Raw genomic sequence first — 15,540 nt, forward strand, 5'->3', positions numbered from 1 at the left:
TTTGCCTTCGTTCTAATGCTCTTATCACAACAGTGTGTGTACTTTTTTGCTTTTCTTGAACTAGTTCTGGAAGTGGAACGACTTATAGCACAGGTCATGGACCTCTCTATGGCTTCTTTATACGTTACCACATTGCCATGTCAGGAGGCTGTACTCGGTGTCACCTTGGACAGGATCACACCAGCTAAATTGCAGCTCTGGCACCATTGTTTTTTTCCCTTTTTTTTTTTTCCCACAAATTTGGTCGATGTAAATGTTGTATAAGAATTGCTTTAGTTGTCATTCCTTTCATTACTAGAAGAGATAAAATCCCATCCATGTGTTTTAATCTTATTCCTGATAGGAATCATTTATTCATATCCTTTGCCTCTTTCTTTATTTGAGGCTTTAGTATTTTTCTTACATCTGGACAAGATGTTTACCCATGTGTCACAGTGACACAAAGTATTCTGCAAGTCATTAAATGTTGTTTCCAGGGTTCTGAAGTTGGGTGATCTTGGTACAATCTTATCTGTTTTTTGTGTTCTTTGAGTGCATCTGTTACTTCAAAGCACAGATAAGTAGTAGGTCTGTAAAAGAATGTGGACCATTCTATTACATATCAGTTGTTCTAGAATTTAATTTTAAAATGAAATATTTAATTCTGTTATCCATCCAGAATCTTTTATATTTCCTGTGGATCTTCCTCAATGCTTTTATAGCAATTTTGTTAGCTTCCAAAATACCCTATTGGAATATTCATTTAAACTGTGTTAAATCTGTAAGCTAAATTTAGAATAATAGGCATTTACAAATATTGGTATTCTTATTCTGTAACGAAGTATACCTTTCTATTCCACCAAATCAAATTATATTTTATAGAATAAAGGCTTGTGGTTTCATTCTGAGGGTTTGACTCATCTAAGTCAATTCCTAAAACTTGAATTTTTTTTAACAGTCATGAATAGAATCTTTGGGTATGCTTTCTAACTAAAAATATTGAGTTACCTGCTTTTGTTCATACTGTTGGGTGTTACTGGGTTTTGTTTGTTTGTTTGTTGCACTTACATGGCATCATTATTGGTTGTCACTTGTATTGAAGGAAATGCAGTTGTCCTAGGCAATATAAAGGGCCTCTCCCATGCTCAGGGAATATTGCTCTGTGACCTTCTAGAAAGGCTTTCTTTTTTTTTCTTTGATAGGACAGAAGTGTGGTAGGGAAGGAAAGGGAAATGAAAGTAAGCACAGCCACATCCAATAAGTGATTTCATGCTCTTCACGCTGTCCCCAGAAGGGGGCCCCTGAAGCCTTTCGTGGGTTATGTTACCTCCACCAAAGAGCCCTCCCCGAGTCTGGGACCCCCCAAAGAGGAACTGGGGTTCCAGGTTATAAAGGAAGGTAGCTTAGAGATCTCATGGTCTTGAAATTCCTACGTGTGACTGGGGAAAAGCCCCGTTACCCAGTGTTGGTTGCCATCTCAGGTTTACCTCCCTGGGCGGCACTGTCTTCTGGTAACTAACCATCAAATGGAAAGTCCGTGGTGGAATTAACTTTAACGTTACAGGCAAGATGATCAAATTAAGCTAGAGGAACATTTTTTCCTCTGGACATGGCATCAGGGTGCTTTTGCCAGCCTAGCTGTGCCTACCCTGTCCTGGGAGGTGGCACCAAACAAGGTCCTCCTGCTCCTGATGACAGTGGAGGTCACTTGTGGCGACACAGGACTGCCATCCCGAAGAGGCCGCGCCGTCCTGGGGCCTGGGGTCCCCTATCACCGGGACCGCGCAGTGCTCTGTATAGCAGATCACATCTTTCCCGGCGTATTATTCCACTATTGAAGTCAAATTGCGCAAAGAGTTAGTAGAACGTGTAGTTTGACCCGGGCTCAAATCCGAGCTCACTGCCTACAAGCCGGTGATGGGGAAGTTTCTCTTTTTTCCATCCGTAGAAGGGAAACAAAAGAACCACTTTGTGTGATTATTATTTATCCATTCGGGAAAGATGCGCACGGGTGCCTCCTCCTTGCCAGGCACCGATAAAGGTGGTGCTGACATGGCAGGGGACACCACGGACTCCTGGAGCTTACATCCTTGGGAGTGGCAGAGGATGGGTACGTATCAAAAATAACATGGATTCACATCAGCTAATAACAAATATCTCAAGAAATGATACAGCAGCAAATTGTGATGGAGCAAGGGTGGTTTTTCTTTTAGAAGGGGTGATCAGAGAATGCTCCTCTAATGAGATTTGGGAGCTCGGAACTGAATGCTGGGCAGAGGTCTTGAGGGTGCAGGAGGAAGAGCATTCTGGGTGGGGGAGCCTGTGTGTCAAAGCCCTGTGGCAGGAGGGAGCCTTGCAGCCTGAATTAGAGGGAGGCCTGGGAGGCCGAACAGAGGTGGGGTGGGGGAGCGCACCGGTGGTAGGTGACACCTGCCGAGGGAAGGGCACCCAACCCAGGACAGTGGGGCCCAGCAGCCGGGTCCGGTGGCCATCCCCAGGTGGGGGCTTGCTCTAGGAAAGAACAGTTTTAAAGTCTTGAAAAAGCTGTCTGGAATAAAAAAAAGACCATATGAAGGAGACCACGTGTATCCCAGAAACCCTAAAATACTGTCTGGCCTCTCGCAGAGAGAGATTGCCGGGTCCTGAAGCCGGGTCTCAGAGGCCACGGTGAGGGCCTTGCCAAGCCTGGTGACAGCGGGGCAAGCCCAACTAGAAAGCCCTTCCGTGTGGCTGGTCGCTGTGACAGGGTGGCTACAGCTGCCATGCGGGTCCCACCACAATAGGGCGTGGGGAGCGGGGACGCCACCGGCGGCAGGGGGCCACTGAACCCCTGGGGGAAGGATGTATTCCAGAGATGGCACAGAGGTGCTCCGGCTCGACTGTGGGGCATGATGGAGGGACAGGGAGGGAAGGACGACACCAAGGTTTGTGATCCATGTTCCCATGTTGTCATGGAAACTGAAAGAACCATTAGTTCTGTGCCGAGGGTTTGACGCCTCTAGCTCTTCCACATTGTGCAGTCAGGGTCACCTGCCAAACGTATGTTAAAAGGCACTTCTTTAAAAAAGAACCTGCTTTAGGGACCCCGGGGGGTTCTGTGGTTGAGTGTCTGCCTTCAGCTCAGGCGATGACCCCGGCCGGGATCCTGGGATCGAGTCCCGCATCAGGCTCCCTGCATGGAGCCTGCTTCTCCCCCTGCCTGTGTCTCTGCCTCTCTCTGTCTCTCTCATAAATAAATAAAATCTGAAAGAAAAGAACCTGCTTCAGTAAGGAAAATCAAACCAACCAAACCTACAGCAGGGTCCCGTTCACTGGGAGCAGCCCGTTGTGCCCCTTTGTAACCAGACTGCCCTGCGCTTGTGCCCTGACTTTTCCCCAGACATTCCCTCCCATTTCATCCGCCCTCAGCGCTAGTTGTGAAAACTCAGTGGAAAAAAAAAAAAAGAAAGAAAAGAAAAGAAAACTCTGCGAGTCCCCATGTGCACTTCGTGCTCTCCAGCTCCAGGCCTTTGCTCCTGTGGGCTCCTCTCTCCTACCATCATTGGTCCTCAGCCCTCCCACCTGTCAGGATAACAACCTTATCCATAAAGCCGTTCCTCAACACTTTCCTGGCCTATCCCAATGCTCTTTGTCTTTACCTCTTTTAACAGGAAGATGGTCTCCTATTTGTAGCAAGGTTGTTGTTGTTTTATACATAAGTCTTTGTAGACCAGACTACCAGGGGGGAGACACAGCATATGGTTAGATCCCGACTGTGCACTTGGAGCCTGTGTGACTTTGTGCACATTATGTGACGTCTTTGAGCCTCCACGTGCATTGCTGTTAAACGGAGAGAACTACTGTAGATGCGTCACAGCACTAACCGCAAGTATAAAACGAGATCGTTCGCATATAGCACTTTGCCTAGTTTTGTGCCTACTGTATGCTCGGTGCTCACTGAATCTCGGCTGTAGCAATTCACCTTCCTCTAGGAGCAGAGGAGGTAGCTCTCTGTCCTGCTGCCCTGCTTACTTTGTACACTGGTTTTGTACACAGTAGGTGAATGAATACAATACAGAAACGACAGAGAGATGAGCTCGAGATCTGGAGTTAACTGGAAGTCTGCTTCCCCTCCTCCCGCCCAACCTCCACATCCCTCTTTGGACTTCAAATTCCTCACATTATAAATGGAGGGAATCATTCCCACTTAGTAGAGCCATGAGGATGAGTTGTAAAGTCACATAAAGCACCTCTGTGTGGTATGTGCCCAGAAGAGCTCCCCAGGATGGTGATCACCAAAGCTTCTGCAGAGAAAGCTCCTTACTCTTCCAGGCACTGGTGTCGCATCATCCCTGAGGCAGTGGCTCTCGAGGTGTCATCGCTGGGCCAGCAACACTGGAGTCCTGTGCCCTGGAGTTTGACAGAAATGCCAGTTCCCAGGCTCCTCCTGAGCCCAGTGAAGCAAGTGCTACAGAGCCAGGTCCAGGGCTTTTGCTCTAGCCCGCGGGTGTGCCACCAGCACAGAGGCACTGCCCTAGAGGAGGGAAGAGGCAGGATGTGAAGCCTCTCGGGTTCTACAGGGTTCTGCACCCCGCTGTCCCATTCAGTCCCAGTGGGGCATCTGCACGTAGCCTCTCTACTTTTCTGTCGGCACCATGACAAAGGACATGAGAGCCAGGAGACGGTTGCAGCGGTGCCAGAGGAGAGGAGGGGCACGAGCTCTCCTGTGCCACCTTGTGTGGCCGGCAACGCTTGACTCCTTTTAAGATTACTCGCTGCGGTGATGGGCACAAAGGCGAGGGTGTGACCCATGGTTCACGCTGGGACAGATGAGACGCAGGCCTGGTCTGGGAGTACACACCCGCACCTAGGCTGTCGTGCACTGCCAGTTAACTTAGGATATCACAGATGTGCAGGGAAAATAATCAGACTGACGCTGTAAAAGTCACTCGGTCTGGCTAATTTTAACGTAGCTGTTGACATGTTTGTAAATACAGCAACTGAAGTTAGATCGAATGATTTCAAGAAATGCAGAAAGGGGACAAAGAACATTTAACTCCTGCACCCTATGGGAGTCTCAGGAGCTCTTGAATATCTCCGTCACTGGGAGGAAAGTACAGCCACATTGATGAGCGGTTATCAGCTTTTTAAAAAACACGACACCAAGTCTATCACTTTTCCTTTCTTTAGGCTCCTGGTATGACGTGAAAAAATGATCTCTTTGACAAGGCAATTTTTTTAATCTAAATAGAGTTGAAATAAAATTACCCTAGGCCTTGTTATTCAGGCCTGTGCCTTCTCTCCACACCGGCTTTCCCCTTCGTCGCTCATTGTTCCGAGGGACAGAGGGCGGGTGGGCAGGTGCAGGAGGGAAGCAGCACCTCAAGCCAGCCCCTGGGGCCGCTGGTCTGCAGATTGAAATAAAATGAGGTACCTAACAGGTGCCCTTGGCGTATAGAGGGAATTGTGAGAATTTCTATGATTGATTTTCTTCTCAGACTTTGGATGCTTTTTGTGCGTATTTAGGGATGGAGGCTCCTGTGCTTAAATATTTTTTTTTCCTAAGAGGGGTGTGCGATCAATACCGTGTGACCGTCTCTGAGGGAAGGGTGGCAGGATAGAAAGAGATTCAGGTAGAAATTGAAAAAGTTGATGCCAAAAAATGCTGGGATTTCTGGTAGATCTCAGTTTTTCCGTGTTACTAACTGAGGGGCACCCACAGTAGGTAACCGCTTCATACTGTGCGCTGTTCGGTTCAGATGGTGACAGTGTGCAGCTAAGGGAGAGGAGCAGATACGGTGGCTTTCTGTCGGGCTGCCCCTTGTCCTGCGCCGCTCCTCCTGCGTGGGCCTGCCACCCGGTGAACAGCCAGGTGGGGCTGCTGAGGAGGCAGCGGAGGTGCCGGGAGGGGCCTCAACACCGGGTCGGGTCTGCAGGGGCCTCACCGGTTGCCCTTTGAGAGTCCTGGGTTTCTGAGCTGGAAGGTGAAACCCGGGTAGGTGGGAGCCGTGTAAGGGATGGGGCAGGAGGCCGAGCATCTTGAGGGAACAGACTGTGACTGCGTGCCCCCACCCCCAAGCTGCTTCCTGTCACTAGGCTAGAGTCATGTCACATTTGTTTCTCTCTCTCACTCTGAACGCTTCTGAGAAGTTTCAAAGGAAGGTAAGCGGTACCTCCTCTGGCAGAAGAGCTCAGGGTCCCGCTGACCAGCCAGGGCTGTCCCAGACCAAGTGTGGCCCCACACACCCACCCCGAGGACGCTGCATGGCTGGAGTCACGAGTCTCCCCACGCCCCTAGGCTGGCCACTCGCTTCTCGAAGGAATTTTCTGGGAGCTTTGCAGTGGGTCATTCCCTCGTAGCCTGTCCTCCCTAGTGCCTGCCCCCCTTGCTGTCAGAGGGGCCACGCGTGCCCGGCTGACAGCGTGCCCGTCCCTCCCGCAGGCGGCCCAAGGCGGGGGCCACCGGACGCTGCTGTACGGCCACGCGGTTCTGCTGCGACACTCCTTCAGTGGCATGGTAAGCCCCTGGGGTCTGCTTCCGCCCTGAGGAGGGGCGCGGAGGGGGCAGGAAGCTCGGGAAGCCAGCAGGTGGCCAGGTTACCGTAAGGACGGGAATCACTTGGAATGGGAACCATCAGAGTACATGGGCTTCCCATTGCTTTCTCATGGTTGCATCTTGTACTTGCTTAACGTCTGACCGTCTTCCTCTCCACCCGTGTCCCTTTTTTTTAATTTAACTAAGCCTGAGCCTACTGAGGACAGTGCCTTGACATCCTAGATGCTCAACAGATACTTGTTGAATCAATGAAGAAATAAACCATGAAATAACTGATTTCCTGAGCATACAAGGATAACCAGGATAGGGGAGAAAAAAAATCAAACAAGATTTTTGTGGAATTTCAACTCTTTTACTAGCTATAGGAAATGGGATGGCATCCACTGCTGTGAGGCCTGGGATATAACTAGAAGGTATCCTGTTAATCCAGAGGCAGTAGGAAGACCAGGGCAGTCACAGAAAGCTCATCAGGCTTAAGTAATTAGGGCTCTAGAACCAAAATGGGGATAACCCAATGCAAGTTGAGGGAAATTGTTCAAGTTTTAGGCCAGTACAATTTGTGAAAATACAGATGCTGTAGATCTTTGGCAGGATGTAGTAAGGAGAATATCGTGATCCCAATCAAGCCTAAGACGTGCCAGCTCTCATCATGTTTGCTCCTGTCCCTGCATCTGTCATCGTCACTTGCTCTCAGTGTGAGGAAGGCTTGTGGTCTTTGTCTGGCCCTAGTGGAAAATGTTACATTAATTCAAGACTTCATTTTCACACGTTTACACCTGCAGTATGCTGCAAAGTTCATCTCGAAGCTTGAACTGTCACGTTTGCAACTGGAGCAGCAGCTTCCTCTTAAATAATTTATTTATTGCAGCTTTTTTTTTCCCCCTTAGAACTGGTAAGAAGTTGACCTTTTCAGCCTGAACATTCATCTGTTGTAGTCTTTCATGGCAAAGGACACAGAACAAAAGTGACCAAATGGAAGGTTACTGGAGCAGGAGATAGGGGCATTTAGAAAGTGGGAAACTTTGTATCCTGATGTCTAGAATTGAGAAGTGATTGTGTATTTTTCAGAACCCCGTGCTTATCCATGGAGTAAATCAACCCTTAATACTTCTCTTCTCCTATCTAAATAGACCTAAACGAAACTTCAAACGGCACACTTACACATTTGAAAACTCAGGCTAACAGCATGGTAGAGAGCTGAAGGATTATGTTATTTAATATTAGATTTACTGTCCCCCATCTCCCAAAAATCCAACTCATGCTTAACATAAACTCTATACTAGGTAGTTCTTTCTAGGAGCAGCTCTGAGACTGAAGCTGGTGAAATATGACTTTGGACAATGCAATGGTTTTCCATTTTCCTGTTGCAGAGAAGTAAAAGTAGAATTCAGAAAGTACATTCTAAGTGCTGATCTACCAGCCAGTCGAATTCCAAAACCAGCCATTGTGCCTGTCAGTAAAGGAGGCAAGGAACAGGCCATGGGTTTTTTCCTCCCCCCATTATAAATTATTTTAAATATCATTGTTAAGTTTTACACGCACATGTATGTTTTTTTTTTACGCACATGTATTTTTATAATTAGGGGGCAAAAAAAAAAAAAGCCTAGACACTGAGAAGTTCCGAAGCTCATAGGAAGTTTGGAAAACAAAATAAATAGAAGTGAGGGAAGTCATCATGGTCCTTCCCACTGTCCAAAGACAACTTCAGTTATCAGTTTGGTGTAATTCCTTTTAGCCCAGTGGCCAGGCATTTAAATTTTCATACCTATTACCTGTGCAAATGTGCTATGTTGTGTATGTTCCATGCTGTGACACACTCTTGATAAACTCTTAATGGCAACATATTTCATAAAATGAAATGCCAACATTTATCAGCCTTTCCATTATTATTGGTTGTATATATTCCATTTATCTTGTCTCCAATTTAAAAGTCCCTTGGTATCTTTGAACTAAAGCATATTATTAAATATGCTAAGATACTAATTTCAAACTTATTTTTGTAGCATATAGTCCTAGAAGCTAAATCCCTGGGTCATCAGATAAGAACATCTTTGAGATTTTAAATATACTATAAAGGTATATTTCAAAGGTGTCATATACCACTAAATACAATGAATAAGTCCTTTATTCAATAGCTCAGTGTTGGAATTGACAACTGGAAACCAACTAGTGATGAGGTGCCAGGACCTCATGGAAGCGTGTGACTTCACTAGCATCTGTTTTTGTTTCACAGTATCTAACTTGTTTGACCACATCAAGATCCCAGACAGATAAACTTGCCTTTGATGTAGGTCTACGGGAACATGCTACAGGTAAGTCCACATACCCAGTTCTCCTGCTCACGGGGGTCTCGGCGAAGGGCTTAAGGATACTGAGTATGTTCTTCATTTGGGATTCCAAGCCAACCAACCAGTGAGGTCAAGAGAGAGGTCTAGTAAAATTTAGGAGAATAAGAAACAATGTGTGATAGAGACGTAGGAACTATGAGTGAAGGAGAACATAATGCTTTCACTGCAGTCATATACTTCGGGAAATGTTGGCTTTATTGCATTTTATTTTGAGTTCAGTCAAAAATATTGACAGTTAGGAGGTGGATCCTAAGAAAGATGGTGACCGGGATGATACAGGTTCTCCCTGGAAACCAGAAACGAAGAACAGAGACCAATATAACTACATATACTTAAGTTACGATACCAAAGGAAGGTCTGACTTGCTGTGGTCACTGCATAGACCCATGGAGCAATGAATAGAAGTTGAAAGGAGGCATAGTTCCCCTCAATGAAGAAAACCACTTTGTAATATCTGCAGTTATCCAACAGAGTAACAGCTGGTCTTGGGGTGTTGGGTGCTCTCTGTGGCTGGGACTATTCATAGGTAATCTGACCATCCAGCAAGAGCAATGTATATGGAATTTGTGCTCCATTTACAGGTTAAGCTACATGTCAATCAAGATTCTTGGTTGCAAATGGCAGAAACTAATTCAGGTTCACTCAAGCAGAATGAGAATTTACTGGGAGACCGTTGGGTAGAACCTGCTTTAAAGTAGAAACCCCGGGGCAGCCCAGATGACTCAGTGGTATAGCGCCGCCTTCAGCCCAGGGTGTGATCCTGGAGACCCGGGATTGAGTCTCACGGGAGGCTCCTTGCATGGAGCCAGCTTCTCCCTCTGCCTTTGTTTCTGTCTCTCTCTCTGTGTCTCTCATGAATAAATAAATAAAATCTTTAAAAAAAAATAGTAAAGTAGAAACCCAAGGCTTGGAAAATGGACAGTAACAAATAGAGTCCAGAGAAGAGAAAACATCCTAGGTCACACTACAGGAAGAGTCTAAATTGAGTACGGTCTTTAATATCATGACATTTCCCCCAAATAGGAGGGGAGATGCCATTGTTGGCTAGTCAAAGGACAAAAGTCCATGCCATTGTCACAAAACTGTGTCAGTTCATAAGGGAATGATCCAAATTGATTTTCCAGATATCTAGAGGAAAAAAATGAAGAGTTTAAACCATGTGCACCTGCCATCTCGGTATTACACACAGGGGTGTCTGAGAATTCCCAAGGAAAACCTCTATCTCTCCACTTCTCATTTTTGTACAGAGTAGGAAAGTGGGCCTGCCTCGGCCCATTGTATTTTTTCCCTTAAAATAAGATTATATTTGCATTTGAAATGAGGTTGCTTTGCTTTTAGCTAAAGTGTTATTCTTAAAATATAATTTCCTTTAAGGTGTTGTCAACTTTTGCTAACAATTACAAAATGTGTAAAGAGGCACAGTCACTGATTATAAGTTGGCCTCTAAATATAAACCAGCTGTCAGTCTTAGAGCATGTAACCAGAAAAGTCCTGTCTGTCCATTCTTTTTACATTGATAAAATGACTTTAGACTTTTTGAGAAAAGGGAAAAAAAATTGTTTGCTTTATTTTCTAGGACTCCATCATTGATTCATTCCAAAATGTCCTGTTGAACTGAAACTCTACCCTGATCAGATTCATTCATATTAGCTGTTCTATCAGTGTCTTCTTCTAGAAACATCCATCATTATCCAGGAAATTTCCTTTGCCTCTCTCCTAGATTCCACGTTTCCTGGATCTCATGTTTTTCTCTCTTGTTGGTTTACCACATCACTTTGGTGGAGCCCATTATCCAGTAGCTTGTACAGAAAAGATCCATGGAAGGTAGATTGTCATCTAAAAGTCCTTAATTCCAGCTTCCCAAGTAATTCATATATTCTACATTGGAAATATGTTTCTTCCTCCACATCATGAAGGCTTTCCTTTCTTCTAGCTTATGGCCTGGCTCTTGAGACCTCTACATTCAGATTCCTTATCTTTTGTGTATGGCCTGTTTATATTTCTCAGAGCTACTTAGATCTTCTCTTTTGCCCTTTTGTCTGAAACTCCACAGTGATACATCTGGGCATGGATCCTCTTTGTTCCAAGTCTCCCGAAAATGGACCCTGGTGTGGGTCTTTCTTCACTGCGCTGGGGAATCTGTGGGCCTTTTCCATCTGAATGCTTGTCTTCCAGCTTTGGGAAAAGTTCAATACTATTTCTTTGCTAATTCCTGACTTTGTTTTCTTGGTTCATGCTTTCTGGAAATCCTCTAGATTGGTTTTCTAATTTTCTCTTCACTCCTATTTTTAATCCATTTCTATTCATTCTTTCGGGGAGACTTTTTTTCAACTTGATCCTATAACCCTTTTGTTTCTTTCTCTCTCTTTCAGAATCAAAGAATTTTTCTCCCAAGGGATCATTCATGGAACTTTCATTGCTACTTTATGAATGTAATTTTTTCTTACCTCTCTGAGATTATTAAATATATGACTTTTAAAAAGTTTTCTTTGGCTCTCCATAATCTTTGCTTTCTCCAACTCTCTTTCCCCACTGTTATGTTCTTGCCATTCAAGTTAGTGACTTGGCTCAGATGTTGGGCGATCCTTGGTTGCCATTCATGTTTAGATCAAGGCAGTAGAAGCTGACCAGACACCCTGACTGTGTGTGACTGTGGCTTGCCATCTGTTCAGCCTTACTTTTGGCTAAACTGGCATGGACTAGGCATCTCACTGGAGATGCCAACACAGCAGTAGGTTTTATCTTGGGTAGCTTGGCTTCCCTAAAGAGGAAACCTTAAATTTGAGGGGAGGGGAGATTTGGCAACCCAGCTAGTGTGTGAGGAATGGAGGCAGAGGGGAATGGAGCTGGGGTTTTCCTAATCAGGGCATAGAACTCTAATGATTCTCTATTTTTAGCAATACTTTTCACTTTCTTGTTTGACAGCACTTGGTATTACAAAACCAGAACTCGGGATCCCTGGGTGGCGCAGCGGTTTGGCGCCTTCCTTTGGCCCAGGGCGCGATCCTGGAGACCCAGGATCGAATCCCACGTCGGGCTCCTGGTGCATGGAGCCTGCTTCTCCCTCTGCCTGTGTCTCTGCCTCTCTCTCTCTCTCTCTCTGTGACTATCATAAATAAAATAAAATAAAATTCTTAAAAAAAAAAAAAAAAAAAAGAAGAAGAAAACCAGAACTTTGATGGTTGGTCATTCCGTCGATTTAACTCCTAATCTTCTGGAGGGTAGTAGAGGAGGAGGACTCAGCTGGCTGTGCAGGGTACAGAAAAAGGATACCAGGAGATAAAAGTTCCTAAATAGCTTCTAGTCAATTCTATTTTCAACCCCATCTTCCGCTGCTACCTTTATAAGTAACTTACATCTAGTTCCAGAGACTTTCTGGGAAAGATGTAGAGGGATGGCTTTATTTCTTGAGATCAACTTTTCCTCCATTTTCTTACTTTTGTAAAGAATTGGGTTTTAGCTTTCTCTTCACTAAAAGCATCTATCTGCTTTCCTTTTTCCAAATTGTCCATTCTCTTCTTTGGTATCAACTTTTTACCTGCCGTCCTAGTCTTTGTAGATTTAGGCCTTTTGAAAATCTCTGATTTTTTAGTAGAATCACTCTTGATTTAGTAGTTTCATGGAAAGCATGGCAGAGATAAAAGTGTGTAAGTAGTCAGTAGACCAGTGAAGTCAATTCTTAAAGATTTCTAGTACCTATGAAGAATGCATGTTTCTATATGTATTAAAAATACTCAAAGGCTTCGATAGTTTCTGGCCTCCAATACTCTCTCCCAAACATTCTTTCTGTCACTCGAGAAAACAAAAGTGATAGACATAGTCAAGTGGCTATGGGGCTAGAGATTGAAGCCTGGAGCAGTATATGTGTGTGCAAATGCTCTTAAGGGATTGTTACCAGAAGAAAGGAGAACAGGGACAGAATTAGGGGCTGGATTCCATGAAACAATGACTAATTCAAGGAGCATTTATGTAGGAGAAGCCTGTTGGTGGACCATACATCCCGCTTCCAAACAGAGATCCGAGGGAGAGAAAGTTCGAATTGGTGATGACCTCATCCTTGTCAGCGTGTCCTCTGAAAGATACCTTGTAAGTACCTCCTAACAGTCATCTTTTCATTTTCAGAATATTTTCTTTTAGGAGCTAATGGCCAAAGTGAACTGAGCTACAATAGGTTGGGTGGGATAAGAATCCTTTGCACAGTATACTGGAGAGGTAGGTGGTTAGTTCTCTCCCCTGCCCATGTTATCATGGGGCTGGAATTTAACTGTTAGTTGTCCTTTCAGATTAAGGCATTGTGCTCAGCAACCCCGATAAAGTGCCACAGGCACTTCCTGGCACTTCCTAAGAAAACCAGTTATACATTAGCTACCTTTAACCACAAATCTCTCACATGGCTTTCAGCTCTTATCCAGTAAAGAACAAGCCAAAAAGAACGGGGTAGAGGAAAATAAGCTTATGTTGGAAAAATGGAGAATTTAAAATGTTTTGGTGAGTGGGATATCACAAGGGTTGAAAGGTGCAGGTGAGATTTTGCACCTGGGGATTGGGTGCTGGGTGTCACTGACATCAAACCCTCAGGTGTCCAAATATCAGAGGAGCATCAGAGATAAGATAAGCTTTCAATCTTCTCAGCACCAATCCTGTGGGCAGATTTCACTTTGCCTAGGCCAAAAGTTGGGAGTCATTTTTGCCATTTGTGAATTCCCTTCTCCTAACAAGATGAGACATTTTGTGACTTCCTGTTGAATTCGGAATCCAGCTAAGGGGATGAAGTCAACACTTGTCTGCCACTTCTGTAGCTGAAACGTCCTCTCCCTGAATAAAGTGTCCCACTTTGAAGCTGCTTCTAGATGGGGTAGAGCAGCCTCCCACAGGCTATGTGGAAAGAGTCTGAGGACAGTGAGACTCTTTAATTCAATCCTTGAGATTCTAGGTGAGCTGCTTCTGTCAGGACTGGCCTGGTGATTTAAAGCATGTCTCATTTCTGTTTCTGCTGCAGCATCTCTCAGTATCAAATGGGAACATACAAGTGGACGCCTCTTTTATGCAAACACTCTGGAATGTACACCCTACGTGCTCAGGAAGTAGCATTGAAGAAGGTGTGCTCTTTTACATGCATTCAGCCCTCAGCCTTCCAGTCTGTCTTGAGCTGTATATATTGACATTTTCTGCTGCTTCCCAGCTCCTGCCTAATGTCTTGCTACACAGCTAGCATTATTTTAGTTCACCAGAATGTCATTCTCTGATGTGGGGGTGGCTTATTTTCTGCCCTGATTTCTGATTATGTGGGGGTGTTCCTGACAATACCTTTTAATCCTTTAGAGCCCACCATTGCTTTAGTGCTATATGCATGCAGGATTTGGATAGACACTCCCTCTCCCACTGACTTCTCATTTTCATTTATGATTACTCATTATAAGTGTATAGGCCTCAGCAACTTCAGCCTTACAGGAGCTTATTTTTCAAGAGGTTGATGCTGTTGCTATTTCTCCCCAGTGCATCTCTCTGTACAGGTGGAAGAAGGACTCTCTCCATGTGTTTACCTGTATTTATGGAGGGCCATTTAATAATAAAATTTTCTCAGTATTTTATTTTTCCCATAGAAATAAGATCATCAAAGTTTGTTCAACATATCCTATTTCTTGAAGCCAGGCAGAGTCAATGCACCTTTCAAGTTATAGAACAAATACACTGGCCTTACCTTACTCATGGGTAAAGTCACAGCCGAGCAGAATAATCAAATGCCATTGACCAATAGGTTAATCATATTATATTCTAGCACTTTACAGCAAGATCAGAATTTTTAAAAATACGTATACCAGGGCTTTAACCAGATTTTTAATCCTGAGCCCACTCATTTCAAACTAGGAAAGACATTCTACAAGATGTTTGAAAATAGAGGGAAAACGAAAGGTGTCAAGGCACTGCCCCAGTTTCAGAAGGCATCAGAACAAAGCTGAATAGTCAAGACATGACAGATTTTTAACTCTTTCAGCAACTTGTGGAAGTCTTTTAAAAGGCAGGCTATGTTTAGCCCTCTTCTTTTACATGAAAATTAATCCATCACCTTGAGTCTGTTGTCATTCCCTTTCTATCAGGAATCAAGAAGCTCTGGGTTTCAATCTTCCCCAAGGAAGGTTTGAATGAATCTTCTCCATGTTAAATTTTTTATTTTCACGGTAGGAATAAAATTATTTCTCAGTTTCAACAGATGACTTGTGGAGATTAATTTAGAAGTGTTTGCAAATCATGTCAAAAAGGTTCTTATCGAAGTGGTGAGTGCCTGGGTAGCTCATCACTGGAGTCATCTGGCCGGGCAGAAACTGCCCTCTCAGCATCCTCTGGTGAGACGCCCACTTCAGCCATGAGAGCATAAGTGATCCTCATCATGACCCTTCTTCCCTGAATATTGCCCTGATAGAGTTCAATTAGGAAGAGCTGTGATATACCAGCACTTGGCGGTTTTCTCTGTGTGAATAGAAGAATATTGATTGGAAAAGGCTGAGGACTGCAAACGGTGGATCCAAGTGGGGGCATGGCCTCATCAACCTGAGATGACAGTTTAATCAAGAGCATGATCATGGAAGGTTTTAATTTTTCTAAATAAATTGCCTGTTAAGAAATCCCCTACAGTATATCCTGAATTATTTTAAAGCAAAAAAAAGGATATACAACTGG

The 15,540-nt window shown here is 44.5% G+C and overlaps 1 protein-coding gene across 4 annotated transcripts in view; it reads left to right on the plus strand.

Annotated features, from left to right (window-relative positions):
- RYR3 (ryanodine receptor 3) overlaps nucleotides 1-15,540 on the plus strand; it is a 508,658-nt gene that overhangs the window by 216,524 nt on the left and 276,594 nt on the right. For all 4 annotated transcript variants that reach the window (XM_041743628.1, XM_041743630.1, XM_041743629.1 and 1 more), the window contains exons 4-7: nucleotides 6,401-6,475; nucleotides 8,748-8,826; nucleotides 12,836-12,948; nucleotides 13,862-13,961. In XM_041743628.1, coding sequence (XP_041599562.1) covers nucleotides 6,401-6,475; nucleotides 8,748-8,826; nucleotides 12,836-12,948; nucleotides 13,862-13,961 — 367 coding nt within the window. The remainder of the gene's footprint in view (nucleotides 1-6,400; nucleotides 6,476-8,747; nucleotides 8,827-12,835; nucleotides 12,949-13,861; nucleotides 13,962-15,540) is intronic.

Source organism: Vulpes lagopus, chromosome 2 (genome assembly GCF_018345385.1).
Source record: "Vulpes lagopus strain Blue_001 chromosome 2, ASM1834538v1, whole genome shotgun sequence".
Classification (NCBI taxonomy): Eukaryota; Metazoa; Chordata; class Mammalia; order Carnivora; family Canidae; genus Vulpes; species Vulpes lagopus.